At 50.3% G+C, this 14,000-nt stretch overlaps 3 protein-coding genes across 5 annotated transcripts; 1 reads left to right on the forward strand and 2 right to left on the reverse strand.

Moving 5' to 3' along the window:
* Window positions 1-735: 735 nt before the first annotated feature.
* LOC111589307 (uncharacterized) lies at window positions 736-2,519 on the reverse strand. The gene is made up of 2 exons (XM_023300124.2): window positions 2,100-2,519; window positions 736-2,017 (listed from the first exon to the last, which is right to left on the reverse strand). Exons 1-2 carry the CDS (start codon window positions 2,408-2,410, stop codon window positions 1,687-1,689), a joined length of 642 nt encoding a protein of 213 aa, XP_023155892.1. The 5' UTR covers window positions 2,411-2,519; the 3' UTR covers window positions 736-1,686.
* A 442-nt stretch (window positions 2,520-2,961) lies between these two features.
* LOC100286338 (uncharacterized) lies at window positions 2,962-5,817 on the forward strand. Its single transcript, NM_001159225.1, is given in 4 exon segments — window positions 2,962-3,410; window positions 3,509-3,700; window positions 4,740-4,905; window positions 5,051-5,817. Coding segments are annotated over 4 exon segments (996 nt in total). The 5' UTR covers window positions 2,962-3,176; the 3' UTR covers window positions 5,455-5,817.
* Window positions 5,818-9,388: 3,571 nt separating this feature from the next.
* LOC100381944 (RING/U-box superfamily protein) lies at window positions 9,389-13,913 on the reverse strand. Of its 3 annotated transcripts, XM_020553470.2 has the most exons (7): window positions 13,717-13,913; window positions 13,198-13,384; window positions 11,150-12,505; window positions 10,697-10,747; window positions 10,515-10,613; window positions 10,240-10,398; window positions 9,389-9,796 (listed from the first exon to the last, which is right to left on the reverse strand). In XM_020553470.2, the coding sequence occupies exons 3-7, from the start codon at window positions 12,443-12,445 to the stop codon at window positions 9,644-9,646; spliced, it is 1,758 nt and encodes a 585-aa protein (XP_020409059.1). In that variant the 5' UTR covers window positions 12,446-12,505; window positions 13,198-13,384; window positions 13,717-13,913; the 3' UTR covers window positions 9,389-9,643. The 3 variants fall into 3 exon arrangements, 2 of the variants coding, with proteins under 2 accessions (XP_020409059.1, NP_001353691.1); XR_004849231.1 differs by lacking the exon at window positions 13,198-13,384 and having other exon boundaries at window positions 9,397-9,796; window positions 10,240-10,423; window positions 13,717-13,825; NM_001366762.1 differs by lacking the exon at window positions 13,198-13,384 and having other exon boundaries at window positions 9,419-9,796; window positions 13,717-13,818.
* Between the last annotated feature and the right edge of the window lie 87 nt (window positions 13,914-14,000).

Genomic DNA, 14,000 nt, shown 5'->3' on the forward strand with positions numbered 1-14,000 from the left:
TTGGCCGCCGCGGCAGGGAGCAAGGAGCTGGATTTGCTGGAGAAGGAGTGGCGTACACGGACCCGAAATCATCATCAGAAGATAGAGGCGATGACAGCAGCAGATGCATGGGCCTAAACTAAACTAAAAGAACGCCGACGACCGAAGCTCGCATAGCAGGCCAAGCAGTGCGCCCGTGCTGCTGCAACAGCCAACAGCTGCCTTGTCCCGACACCATCGAGTGCGCAAATCTCGGCAAAGATAAGAATGTGGGCGCGCGCGAATCCAGCAAAGCGTGACAGATACGGCCATCGGCAAGGTAGAAGGCACCTGCGGCGCGAAGGAATCCGCTCCCGCGCATCAGCCGAATCGTTCGCCGCCGCCTTCCTCCTCCTCCTCTGCATCCGGGCGCCGTTGTGGACCGGCCGAGGTCAGATACGTCAGTCGGTCAGGACGTGGCGCGGCGCGCGTAACCTAACATACCTCGTGCGGGAGCCGAAACCTTGGGCCGTGGCGTGCGTGCCAGTGCTGCGCCGGCTGGCCACGCCTTGTCTTTTACTGGCCTGGCCTGGCTAATCTTTGCGTGCACCACTGCTCAAGCTCGAGCTCGCCGCCGGGTGGCATAGGCTAGGCGTACGCGCACGCAGGCGCCAGCCGGACCCACGTTACGTGGAGAGCACCTACCTCCGTCCTAAATAAAATAAAAAATATAAGCAGATCAATATTATCAGCGAAAAAATTATGCACTCCCTCTATTTTTATTTTTGTGGTAATTGCACTTTTAGAATTTAAAATTCATTCTAAAATAGATACATCTCTAGTTGTATTTTTTCTAATTACAATCATATTCGTCTCGATCATGCCGGTCCCGAGCCCCGCCCTCAGTTGCTCCTGAGTAGCGTGATGGTGTAATTCAAGTAATTTTGGTCGGCTACGGATAGATAGATAGATAACCGATTTAGCTAAAATCCTATGTAAATTGTTTTTGGCATACGAATGCTTTTAGTTTTCCATGCCTGCTATGGTTTAGTTTTCCATCCGTCGGCAGGCACAGGCGGCCTTTTCTTTTCTCGCCACATGGCTGGATGGAGCGGAAGGATGGATCAGTCGGACGGCCCTGCACTGATGATGGGTCTCGGGCGCGGAGAGGGAGAGTGGAGAGGAGTCACAGCCGATGAGCCGACGCCGGGTCGCCATCCGCCAAAGCCGTTGTGGCGGCGCTGGGAGCGTAATCATCTTCGTCGTCGCCGTCGTCCACCGGCTCGGTCACTATTATCAATCATCATGATGGCTCCGCCGGCCGGACTTTGCCGTTGAAGCTACGTCAGTGCGGATTAATTAGGATTTACCATCACGGGGCGCCTTTTTTTTGTAATCTATCTATCTTTTGTACTGCCACACACGCTTATACCGATAAAGATGACCGCGGCCCGAACCAGAACCACCACCGGGATCGAGTTCCTGCTGGGCGACGCCGCTCTTGGGCGTCCCCGTGTCCTGGGACTAGGAGTTCCGGTTCCAGACGCGGGCGGGCGGGCGGCAATCCAGAGCACGCGTAGGACAGGACGGCAGGCGGCGACCAGCCTAAAATTCAAAGCCGACGCCGTAGGACACACACACACATACACAGCATGTGGAAGGGCATTCCAGTCCAGCACGCGTAGGGTAGGACCAATTAATTCTCCCACGCCCGACTACGATCTGGACTCAGAAACGTGAAAGAATAGGAAGATCGATCTGTGCGGACATTCGGCTACCAAGGACACCGAACGGCGACCAAAACCGAACCCGAAACCAAAGCTGCCGAGTTTGGCAGCGGCCGGTACGGGCGTTCCTGCCATAATCGTGCGGGATTCCCCAACGGAACACCGATACGCATCCAGCATCCATCCTATACTGAGGAACGGAAACCTCAGACCGGTTGGATAACAATGCCAGTCTCGGACATCGCCGCCGCTCCACGCTCCCCCGCTTTCGGCAGCGCCACGGACACCGATGCCTTGTGTGCGGCTTTCCTTTCCGTTGCCTTCGCCCAGGCCTGGAAGCCATCAGAGTCAGAGAACGGCGGCGGAAAGGAGCGGAAAAAAGGGGGAAAAAAGAAAAAAAAAGGCAAAAAAAACCCGTCGCTTTGCTTCGTCTTGAGTTGAGCCACGACGAGCGCTTTTCTGGTAGTGGTACCATGAAAGAAACCCGGGCAATCTTCTCCCCAGTCGCCATCCGTGACCTTGGGCGCTGGCCCCCTACCACGAGACGAGACTCTTCCTCTCCCGGCGCGGCGCCTCTCGTCGCGCCGCGCCGTACTTAGCAGACGCACGCGCGCGATGCGGCGTGGGTCTCTGTGGAGTGTGGACGACTGACTACTGTAGGCTTGCCCGCGCATGCAGCAAGCCAGCAGCATGGCAGCGGGGGAGGTGCCGAGCCCACATGCCATGCCATGTCCTTGTCCTGGGGGTTTCGAACACGGCGCGCGCGGCCTGCCCGCCGGATGTACAGTACTGTACTCCCGAGTCCCGTCTCGGACGGCGCTCCGAGGAACAGAGCGTGGCGAGCGCCTAGACGGGCTGGACGAGGTGAGCTGGATGGCGGAGGGCCGAGGACGACGCTTGCTGGGACAGTCTACACACTGCAGACCGTGCAAGCTGCCGAGACAGGAGTCAAGATTTTAACGCTTTCGAGGCTGGCCAGTGCGAGCGTGTATACTACCTCACCTCACCCTCTGAACGCTGTAAAATCTACTCGCATAAACAAACAACGACTCTAACTCTATCCTCACCCCTGAAGCAGAGCATTGCAAGAGAAAGGGCCAGCAGGACACGCGTCGTCCGCCTACGCAGCGGGAGCGGCGTGCGGCGCCGTTGGCCCGTTGCATAGAAGGATTTCTTTTTCCCGAAGGTGTTAGTCAGGCCCGGCCCTGCTCGGCCCAGCCCATCTATATAAGCGCCCGCCTCTCTCCCCACTTAAAGCAAGCAGCCAGTGTTAATCATAGTAGCTCCACACGCGCGGAGGTAGTATAGCCGGGAGGGGCACAGAGAGAGGAGCGAACGAGAGGAAGGAGCAGCGGCAACTACACGCCAGAGAGAGGGAAGGGGAGGTTGGCCAGAGAGCCGAGAGCAGCCCTGCAGTCGAGAGCATCCGACTGCTAGCTACTAGCAATAGCATAGGCAGATAAGCTCGGGCCGGGCCGGGGCACGCGCACAATGAGGTCGCGGCGGTGGCACAGCGTGGTCGCCGTAGCGCTGGCAGCGGCGGCGTGGTGGTGGTGCGCGGCGGCGCAGGCGCAGGCGCAGGCGCAGCTGAGCCAGAGCTACTACGCGTCGACGTGCCCCGACGTGGAGACGCTGGTCCGCGGCGCCGTCACCCAGAAGCTGCAGGAGACCTTCAACGCGGCGCCGGGCACGCTCCGCCTCTTCTTCCATGACTGCTTCGTCAGGGTACGTACCCCGTCCGTCGTCGTGCTCCACGCTCGCCCGACTCTTGAGAGATGGTCCTGAGTCAGCTGACCGATCGACCTACTCCCCTCCCCTCACAGGGCTGCGACGCGTCCGTGCTGCTGTCGGGCCCCGACGACGAGCACAGCGCGGGCGCCGACACCACGCTGTCCCCGGACGCGCTCGACCTGGTCACCCGCGCCAAGGCCGCCGTGGACGCCGACCCGCGCTGCGCCAACAGGGTGTCCTGCGCCGACATCCTCGCCCTCGCCGCCCGCGACGTCGTCTCCCAGGTACTGTGCTGTGCTGTGTGTTTCCTAGGCTAGGCCGGCCAGGCGGCGTGGCTTATTACGCTTAAACCTTACGCCATCAGCGCACCGTCGTGATAATAATAATCACCCATGCTTGCTACTAGTGCTTTGGAGTGGTTTACGGGGCATGTCAGGCGAGGCCCGGACGACAGCTATGATGAGGCTGCCCATGGCTGTCTGTCCCCTCCCGCATGGGCGAACGAGTGCCGCAGCTGGAGCGCCCGATCCACGCTGCCAGGCGCAGTCGCTGACCCTGAGGCCTGAGCTGTGCCGCAAGTCCGCAACCATGCATCCTAGTCCCGTCATGTCCAGCAACCAACCAGGCCTCTGACCGCAGAGGAGGGGGGAGGGAAGGGAAAAACAGGGGATTGGGTTTTTGTGTGTGTGTGTGTGTGTGTGTGGGCGGGGTGTGTGGTCGTGGTCCTTGCTTGCTGCCCGTCCTGTCGTAATTCTGCTGTCCCCGGCTCATTCACTCGGAGCAACAAACAACACATCACAGATTCACAGCAAAGCACAGCACGCGGGCCAGAGCCAGACTTCAGAGCTGGGTGTGGGTGCTGGCCGGCCGACGACGCCCGCCGTTTGTCACTGCTGCCTGCGTCCCCGCCCCCCCCCCCCCCCCCCCCCCCCCCCCCCCTTTGAATTCTTCTCTGACGACGGCTGGGACAGCGGACACGGTTTCGCGGCGTAAATGAGCCGGTACGGCGACGGGGATGGTCCGGCACCTAATCCGCCGGGCTGGTGCGGTACCGCGCTGCCATTGCCTGTGCTGTGCGGCTACCTCCGTGCTCGTAGAAGATTACTGAGCTAGACATACGGGCCACCATACGGATACGGGCTCTCATTAGTTATTGTGCTGAGCAAGCAAGAGCAACTCCGCCGGAGTTTTCTTCTCTGACTGCTCTGCGTGTAAAAAAGAAGAAGAAAAGAAAAGAGGATTTCACTGCATGAACGCAACTACTTATTACCGATGATGATGATGATGATGACGATGATGTGATGGTTGGGATTGGTGGTGCAGACGGGCGGGCCGTACTACCAGGTGGAGCTGGGGCGGCTGGACGGCAAGGTAGGCACGCGTGCCGCGGTGAAGCACAGCCTCCCGGGCGCCGGCTTCGACCTGGACCAGCTCAACAAGCTCTTCGCCGCCAACGGGCTCACGCAGACCGACATGATCGCGCTCTCAGGTACGGCCGGCCTGCCATGCGGTTGCGGTCGCGGAACGCCGGACGGACGCGCGCGCGCGGCTCATCTCATCATTCCGCGCCTCGCCTCTCCTCTCTGTCGCTGACGCGCTGCCGCTTGCACCTGACATGACATGACACGACACAGGTGGGCACACGATCGGGGTGACGCACTGCGACAAGTTCGTGCGGCGGCTGTACCCGTTCAAGGGCGCCGCCGCCGGCCCGCCGATGAACCTCTACTTCCTGCGGCAGATGCGGCGGACGTGCCCGCTGAACTACGGCCCGTCGGCGTTCGCGATGCTGGACGCCGTGACGCCCCGCGCGTTCGACAACGGCTACTACCGGACGCTGCAGCAGATGAAGGGCCTGCTGGCCTCCGACCAGGTGCTCTTCGCTGACCGCCGCTCCCGCGCCACCGTCAACCGCTTCGCCGCCAACCAGACCGCCTTCTTCGACGCCTTCGCCAACGCCATGGCCAAGCTCGGCCGCGTGGGCGTCAAGACCGCCGCCGACGGCGAGGTCCGCCGGGTATGCACCAGGGTCAACTAGCCCTGCCCAGCTCCAGATGCAATGCATGCGAGCCACGTCCACGTGCACATGAAATGAAGCTAGCTAGCTGCTAGCCTAGCTTTAGCTAGCTCGTTATTACTAGGGGCGCCGGGGGTTGGGAAAGAATGCTTCATGAGTCATGTCCGTCCATTCATCCATCCATCCATCCATCACACGGTTCACAGTCAGTCACAGTGTACTATTGATTCGTTGGTCCGCCGATTCTTTTCTTTCCTTGGTGATTGTTGTGTATGTAGCAGAAGTAATAATTAAAAAAACCATGTAACAAGAAGAGGGATGAGCTTTGAGCTCCACACTTGTACTGCATCCAATCCAATGTAAATGAATGCCACGGTTCGTCGTCGTCCTTGCTTGCTCTTTGACAGTTGCCGGTCAGTCAGTCAGTCACGAGAAACATGAATGGCGGCTCCAGGCTGATGACAGAACGAACATGTATGGTCCAAAGTCCTCCGTCATCATAAATACAGCCCCGGCATGAGAGCTGTGTGCGTGTGTGCTATGGCAGGTCGGAGAGACCATGTGATGTGACGCTTTCAGTGGACGAACAGTCCCGTCTCTGGCGCTGATGATGACGATGCCTGCCTGCCTCTGTGTTCAGAATCAGAGAGTCTTTTCACCCCCATTGACAGTCTCTGTCATGAGAAAGAAAGAAACGGGGAGCGAGAAAGGTGGCCGAGGAAAAACGTGATTCCGTGGCACGGAATGTGCAGAAACTCTGCTTTTCCCACGCGTAGTAGCTTGGTGCGTTGGAATGGCACGGTCGCGAGGTCCCTTTCGTGATTCCTGGGCAGCAAGAGCCGCCGCCGCCGAATTCGCTGCTTCCCAACCAACCCAAGTTATTCTTCTTCTCTCCCCCCCCCCCCCCCCCCCCCCCCCCCCCAAAGCAAGCAGACGAAAGATGCTCTCAGCTGGACGGAGAGCTTTACCATCACGGGGACTTCCCGCGTACCAGAAACCTGCAATTTTTTTTGCAGCATGGGTGGGTGACCTTGACCTGTGTCTCTCTCAGCTGCATCGACCTTAATAAGTAGTGTATATATATTGACCAGCATTGATCCCACAGCTCGCTGCTGGCCCGTCTCATCATCGTCCACTGAAGCTTATGCCTAATTAACCAGCAACCAGTGATTGTGCATCGCGTGGCAGTGTGGCGCTGGACCTCACAGTTAGGGATGGCAACGGGGAATTCCCCGTCGGGTTTTAGCTCTCCAAACCCGTCCCCGCGACGAAAAAATTTCCCCGCGGGGATCCCCACGAATGCTTGCGGGGGACATTTCTTCCCTATCCCCGTTCCCCGCGGGGATAAATCCCCGTCGGGTATCCCCATCCCCGTTTAAATTATAATTAAATCATACTTTATTTGTTATTAATGTAAAACATTGTCACTTATACACATTGTTAGATGTAAAAATCATTATGTGCGCATTAAAATCAATGTATTTGTACAACGGGTGATCTCTTGACAAGGTAATTCTTTATTTTTATCATTAACTATTACATGAAAACACTGTCACATGTAAGTTTAACGGGTCCCCGCGGGGAACGGGGATGGGGAATGCTTTCCCATCCCCATCCCCATTTACCCGTCGGGGGAGAGTTTTCCCCCGTTTACATCCCCGTGGGGGAAGAAACTCCCCCATCCCCATCCCCTAATAGAGGAATTCCCCGCGGGGAATCGGGGATCGGGTCCCCATTGCCATCTCTACTCACAGTCAAGTGCGTGTATCTGCAAAATGACACTGGAGAACTTCATGAACCAGTCACCTTTTATGACAGTGGAGAAGTGTGAAGCTAACGCGCCACACTCTGTAGTCTGTACAGAAGGTCCTGAAAACACAAGATTTAGATAGCTGGAATTTATTGCGCAATTTTCTTTTTTTTTCTTTTGGATGACAACATGTGTAGACAAGACAGACCAACCTGGACGGCAGCAAGCGTATCACTGCCATGAAATTGTTGTTGTGGGTTCCTCGGACTGTTCCTTGCTATAAAAGAAGAGAAGTACTATCTCGGTAGCTGCCCGTTGTCCTAAAGAAACTGTGTCCATTTATTTTGCTATTATGGTAGGGGAATACGGGGATCATATTTTTTCGAACTTTATCATGGAACATTGATGGGGAATAAACTGAAGACAAATCCGTCTCAAATTACACGAGCCTTTGGGCCTTTATTATTTGGAGAAACCACAGTGTTCACCATGCCGCACATCAAAATTCAAATGCAGAAAAAAGTATATATCACAGTCACAGCTGTTATAAATAAATGCGACACAAATAGGATCAATCACAGAGTAGACACGGATTTAACGTGGAAAACCCCTCCAAAGTGAAGGGGAAAAAACCACGGGCGCCGGCCGGCAACTTCTCACTATTTTTGGGTGGTTACAGATCGCAGGAGATTTACAATAGAGATAGATATCTCCTGCGGCTTACAAAGATATTTATAGAGGTGAAACCCTAAAACGATAGAGCCTCCCGGCGACGGGCCTCCGCTTCGCTCGCCAACTTGGCCGCCTTCTTCAGAATTTGGATCACAAACTCAACAACAGCCAAAACAAAAAAAATGGTTGAAAAAAAAACACTGTACTTCAACTAGAATGTACTTTATAATGCAATCGTGCGCCGTGGTGATGGCCAGTGGCCTGGGGGGGGGGGGGGGGGTTGTTAAGGCTTGGAGGCCTAAATGATGCAATGTACTATCAGCCCAAGAACCAACTTGCACAAACAAAGGGGATGAGCTAACCTGGAGGCATATTTTCCATTTTCCGTTGTCTTTCCAATTCATTTGTAGCCCACCAGTGAACCCTGAAAGGTGGTGGTGTTTGTGTATTCTTCTTATAGAGCTGTTGCGAGTCATCTTGTTATGGAAACAGAGTACAGCACGGGATGCGACAGCATTGGAAAAGGAAGTGTACAGCAAGCAGCAGATCACTTTATGTGCTGCAGTTTCATCTTCAAGTATAAATGACCTAGTACTCCGTTGTAGATATTCAAGTTTAGAACTGGAAATTGGAATCGATTTCTAAATTCTGTTGTTTAGTTGTCTAATGAATTCAGATATGAAATTAAAACTCAATTTCTTAGAATCGGACTTTAACTAAAAGGTGTCTCCGACTATTTAGAGCAAGACTCTAGGTATTGGATGGAATTGCAATTCCAGATACATCCAAACAATAAATTTGTATCGAAAATCATTTTCAATACTGGACAAATTTAATATTGAATCTATAATTCAATTCTAACATTTACAATATCTTCATCTAAACTGACCCTAATAGTTTGTGCAGTGCTTGATCATCAGATAGGACATATCTAGGTCCATGGTAAAAAAAAAATAGGGAGAGAAGAGGAGCTAGTCAGTCGTCAACAGTATCTATAGATTAGTCTGTGAGAACCAAAATGGTATCAACTCTTTTGCCATTCTTCTATTCATCGCAAGTTACAGCACATGTACACTCCATGAGAACATATTTCTCTATTAAAGCAGGAATATTTTATGTCAATATAGTTAGACTATCTCCAACAACTTATATATAACTATACCAATATTTAAACTACACTCTATAAACAGTGCAATCTACAATACAGAACGATACAAAACGATGTTTTTAGTGACCATATAAGGGCGTGTTCGGTTCTACCCCAATCTATATAGATTGAGGAGGATTGAGGGGGTTTCAATCCCTATTAAATCAAAATCCCCTCCAATCCGTATCAATCCTCTCCGATCCATATGGATTGAAATATGGATCGAAAATAACCGAACAAGCCCTAAGCATAATATATAATAGTTCACCTATATGGCCATAAAAACACCTTTTACACCGGTTTGCACTATAGATTATATTGTTTATAGATAGTATATATGGGTAAATTGCTGGAGATGGTCTTTAGATAAACCATGTAACCCAACATTTCAATCAAGGAGAACAATTTCATATTTAGAATCTGGAAAAATTTCTTGAGAACCACGGTTATTTTCGAGTTTCTGACCCGTACTGCTGTCAAGCAGCAAGGGTGTGCTAAGAAGATAAAAGATGCAGTAACAAAAGGTTCCAGGCGTTCGACCGTTCGGGAGAGACTATCGTATCCACATATTGGGGTGAACTGCGTCAGCATCTACAATGTCTAATAATAAATCCACGCTATTTACAAGTTTGGGCCAAGATTCATGCGTCTCCCTTGGTCATCTCTGAAGGTATAGCTGAAGCTTTGCATATTGGACACCAATTCTTCTGCTTAAGCCATTCGTGAATGCAGCGCACATGGTACTGATGTTCACATTGCATTGTACCAATCTCTTCACCATCAACGTATTCCTCCTGGAACATCAAGTCAGGGTCAGGCAGAATACAGGCGGCAGAACAATAATCTTCCAGTGTCCAGGAGATAGTTGTTTATTTAAACAAGTAATTGATAGGAATATGACATGTCAAATGGAAAACAACATGAGATACATTGTTGGAATAGGTACAGGTTTAAAAGTATATGTTTTTGGTTGAGGGTGTTGAAGACCTGAAGATATGAGTTCTTTGTGCAACCTTCCACAGCATCAGTATACTTTCTTTCCTTTGATTGTGTACACCCTTAAGGCTTTGTTCAGTTGCGTCTGGATCGAAGGGGATTAAATCCCCTTCTATTCAATTTTGACTAGGGAGTGATTTAATCCCCTCCTCCAATAGTCTTTGATCCAGACGCAACCGAACAAGGCTAGTAATTTCAATTCATCGATACTTAAACATTGAAATACTAGAGTGAAAAATACCTGACATACGCTACATTTCACATCATCTGCTGCGATCTTGCTTACATCTCTATAAGAATTTCTTGCTTCATACACACTTTGGTTTACACACTTGGTAAATTGCTCTTCAGTAAGGGCAGTAGTCACTGAGCCAATATGCTCTTCCAAAGCAAGCAGTTCCTGAAAAAGAAAATTAAAAGAGAGACTAAATATCAAAGAACTAAACATAAGCTTTTCCCAAGCCCCAAGGATATTTAATTCGAACAATAATGGAGCAAACATGTTGAAAGTAATACCTCATAAGACATATTGTCGATATCCAATCTCATATCTTCATGTTGATCGTGCAAATCAAGGCCACTTAAGAGCAGATTAGTTTCTAGCAGAAGCAGTTGCTGCCATTTTTTATTCAGAATATATTTCAGTGCAAAAGTTGGTAAAAGGAGAAAAAAATGGACATCAAGATAAAAGGACAAACCTCATAAGTCAATTCAACATCATGTTCAATCCTATCCAATGCTAGCAACGCCTACATACAGCAAACATGACAAACATCACAAATACTACTCCTTCATAAGACAAAAATCAGTATCCTTTATATTGTACTTGTACGTAGCTTTGATCAATTTCATCGCAAATGATTTTTTTTCAAAAAAAACTTGACCACTAGGGGAAAGACCTCTGCTGTGGCATTGCATTAAAAAGAGAATCTCAACACAGGATTGAGAAAAGGGTCTGAAGCCGGACCGCCCTGGAACACGCTGAAACCAGCATAACTCAGTTAGGTAGGACCCTTTTGTTGTGAGACCCAGGATTTGAACTCTGTTCCGCAACTGGGCAATTGGGCATCCTACCACCACATTACTATGTGACATCATAAATGAAAATTTAACAACTCAGAATATGTATTTAATGAGTTACAGAAACCAACCTGTGCAATTCCTTCCATGTTTATCCCCCTGTAGCCATCTCTCTCCCAAAACATACCATGAAACATCCGTTGAGGGCTTTCTTCAGTACGAGACGTAGATCTTCTCCTTGCTGTCTGACTACTTGATCCTTGACGATTAGATGAATAAATTGCATGAGGTAGTTCTGCATAAAAGGGTCTTCCTAATCTCTCTGGGGGAGTACCATCCATGTGAAAATGTCCGCATTCTGGATGAATGCTTGCAACAGTCTCATGCAGAGCAAATACACTGTCCTCCCTTTCACCTGGCATCATCCTCTCCCTGGCACGTAGAGTAAAAGGTCGTCTAGTCCTTATTGAATCTGTATGATCCGGAATATTTCGGCTATTGGTCCTTGCTGTTTGTTGAGAAGCTGATTGTTCAGCAGCTCTAGCTCTAGGACCAGTACTGCCAGGATAACTAGCACGTGGCTGACTGAAATTAGATTGTTCACTTATCCTTGATCTTGAAGAACTTCCTGCACCAGAAGTTCTCTTCTTTGTAACTTCGATTCTCCTATCACGAGCAGAATCAGATGAAGAGCATCCTGAAGGCAGAACATCAGATATTGAAGTGCAACCAAGATTTTTGAGGCCACGTCTCTGTGCTCCAGTGCCAGGGGCAGTTGGTGACTTGACACCAGTGGAAAAACTTTGAGGTAAAGTATGCCGACGAACAAAAGTGGGAGCACCTTGAGGTCTACCTGAACTCATTTCTTCTTTATCCTTTTGCATATGTGCCGAAGCATTCAATGCAGCATTCCTGGGATTAACTGGATGTGCAGAACTACCTGAAGAACCAGAAACATATAAAGCTCCAAGATCATGCTCTTCTGGCAAGCCTCCAGTAATTGTTGAGGATGATGAAGCTTCTGAGATACTCTTCTGTGTGTATGGATGCCCATCACCAAATACAGAAGCTTTCTTGCCACTTTGTAGGCGTCTAACCTCAGTTCTTCTGTTACTGCTTTCAGCAATGTCTGTCTCTGCCAAAAAGGGCTGTTTCTGTCTCTCGTCGCAGTATTTTCTAGCAGGAGCTTTTGAAGAGCTTACAGATGAGGCCCTGGAGCCTGATGAATGAAATGTCCCTTGAAAATACCTTGGTTTCTCTTTATTTTCAGTGAACCGTAATTTTACAGGATTGGGATTTGAACTCTTCCCTGGCTGCTTGTTGTACTGATTTGACCTATCCTCATTGCTTTGATTTCTCAAGGAAATGCCCGAACCTCTTCTAAGAAACCCAACTGGGGCAGTGGATCTACAGGCAGATTCGTCCATACCAAAATGCAGCAAAATAAACAGATGTGGATTATATTCTCCAGAAGACTTGCTAGAATTCTGCAACCCAAATTTGGTAATTGTTAGTTCCAAAGAATTGGAACAAAATGACATGAGTAGACATGTGCAAAACATACCCAAAAGAAATGAAGAAGAAGCACAGCTCAGTTCAGGGAAAAAAACGTAGAGAAGGCAATGTTAACAAGCTTCAATAGAAACAAACAATCAAGTATGGACCTACATTTAGTTCAGAGGAATCAACATCACCCTATGAGAGTTACATTTACCATTACATATTTAAATCACGTGACCGTACATACTTAGTGCATTGTAGCAATATATAGCAAGCTCAGTATCTACCCATATTTAATCTTCATTTCACCTTTAAGAGCGAAAAGTTAAATGGCGATAAAGTTGTGTCCACAGCAAAACGGACAAGGGAAGGTTACCCGGATGCTATAGTACTCCTGTGATCTTGTCTGATCTTGTCTGTTTCCTTCCATCTAATGGAAGGAAATTACCGCATCAGTATCAGACAAGGATCGAGAGGTCCATACAAACCACAGGTAGATTGTGATACAGTGTAAACAGAGCGAGAGCCATTTCCTGGGGACCATATCCTACCGAATAAAACACTAGGGCCATTGATCATGATAGCGTATCATTCACCTATCTAGCATCCGATGCCTTCAAGTTCCCGAAACAGTAATTACAAAACAAAAAAAAAATATAGTATGAGAATGAACACCCACGGATGCGTCGGATGAAAATACGTTGCGATATACTGTATAGCACTATCGAAATTCTTCAATCGCGGAATGAACGTGAGTGGTCTCTGAACAGTTTAAGAGGACGCCGACCACGAAACTTCATTCCGCAACTCTACCTCTGAACTCCGGCGCATGGGTATTACTTCCGATCTCCGGAGAGAAAACCTCCCTGCTACATCCATCCACTCACAAATCAAACAGGTGCAGCGGACTGATGACAGAAAGGGAGGGGAAAAAATCACAACCGAGTACGCCAATCCAAGGTGGTAAGGTCCCAACCCAACCGCAACAAAGAGCAGCAGTAGCAGCACCGAGCCCAGGTCAGTACGACCTCTTGATTCCAAAATCCCCAAATTCAAACGTACCGAACAAGGAAATGATCAGAGGATTACATCCGAACCTCCAGAACTCCTGTACTGCCTTCCCCTACCCCGACATCAAAATATGAAATCAAAGGCACCCTCCACCCATCATCGCCTCATCGCCACTCATGCTCCGTACCTCGTGGAAGCCGAAGCCGAGGTCGAGGTCGAAGCGGAAGCGGCGGCGGCGTCTCTGTCCACCTCGCCTCCTCGCGAAAATGGAAGCCAGAGAAGACGGCAATCGAAGAAGGGAGGGAGGATTTGGGCAGATCCCAGGCGGATTTATTTAGCGGCACCGGCCTTAGCGGGTCGGGTTCGCTGGGAGACGCGTGACCCACTGACCCCTCCCTCTCTCTCCGCGGGTTAACGGGGTGCTCCGCATCCACGTGCCGGCGCTGACTGGGTGCGGCGCGCACGCGTCGT

The sequence above is a fragment of the Zea mays genome, chromosome 5, assembly GCF_902167145.1.
Source record: "Zea mays cultivar B73 chromosome 5, Zm-B73-REFERENCE-NAM-5.0, whole genome shotgun sequence".
NCBI lineage: Eukaryota > Viridiplantae > Streptophyta > Magnoliopsida > Poales > Poaceae > Zea > Zea mays.

What these genes read in the sequence shown, in the direction of transcription:
- LOC100381944 (XM_020553470.2), bottom strand. Translation starts at nt 12,445, where the DNA reads ATGGACGAATCTGCCTGTAGATCCACTGCCCCAGTTGGGTTTCTTAGA. An exon ending in ACATGGAAGGAATTGCACAG is followed by an intron (nt 10,748 to 11,149) that starts GTTGGTTTCTGT and finishes TGCTGTATGTAG; the next exon opens with GCGTTGCTAGCATTGGATAG. An exon ending in ATGTTGAATTGACTTATGAG is followed by an intron (nt 10,614 to 10,696) that starts GTTTGTCCTTTT and finishes AAAAAATGGCAG; the next exon opens with CAACTGCTTCTGCTAGAAAC.
- LOC111589307 (XM_023300124.2), bottom strand. Translation starts at nt 2,410, where the DNA reads ATGGCATGTGGGCTCGGCACCTCCCCCGCTGCCATGCTGCTGGCTTGC. An exon ending in AAGACGAAGCAAAGCGACGG is followed by an intron (nt 2,018 to 2,099) that starts GTTTTTTTTGCC and finishes GATGGCTTCCAG; the next exon opens with GCCTGGGCGAAGGCAACGGA.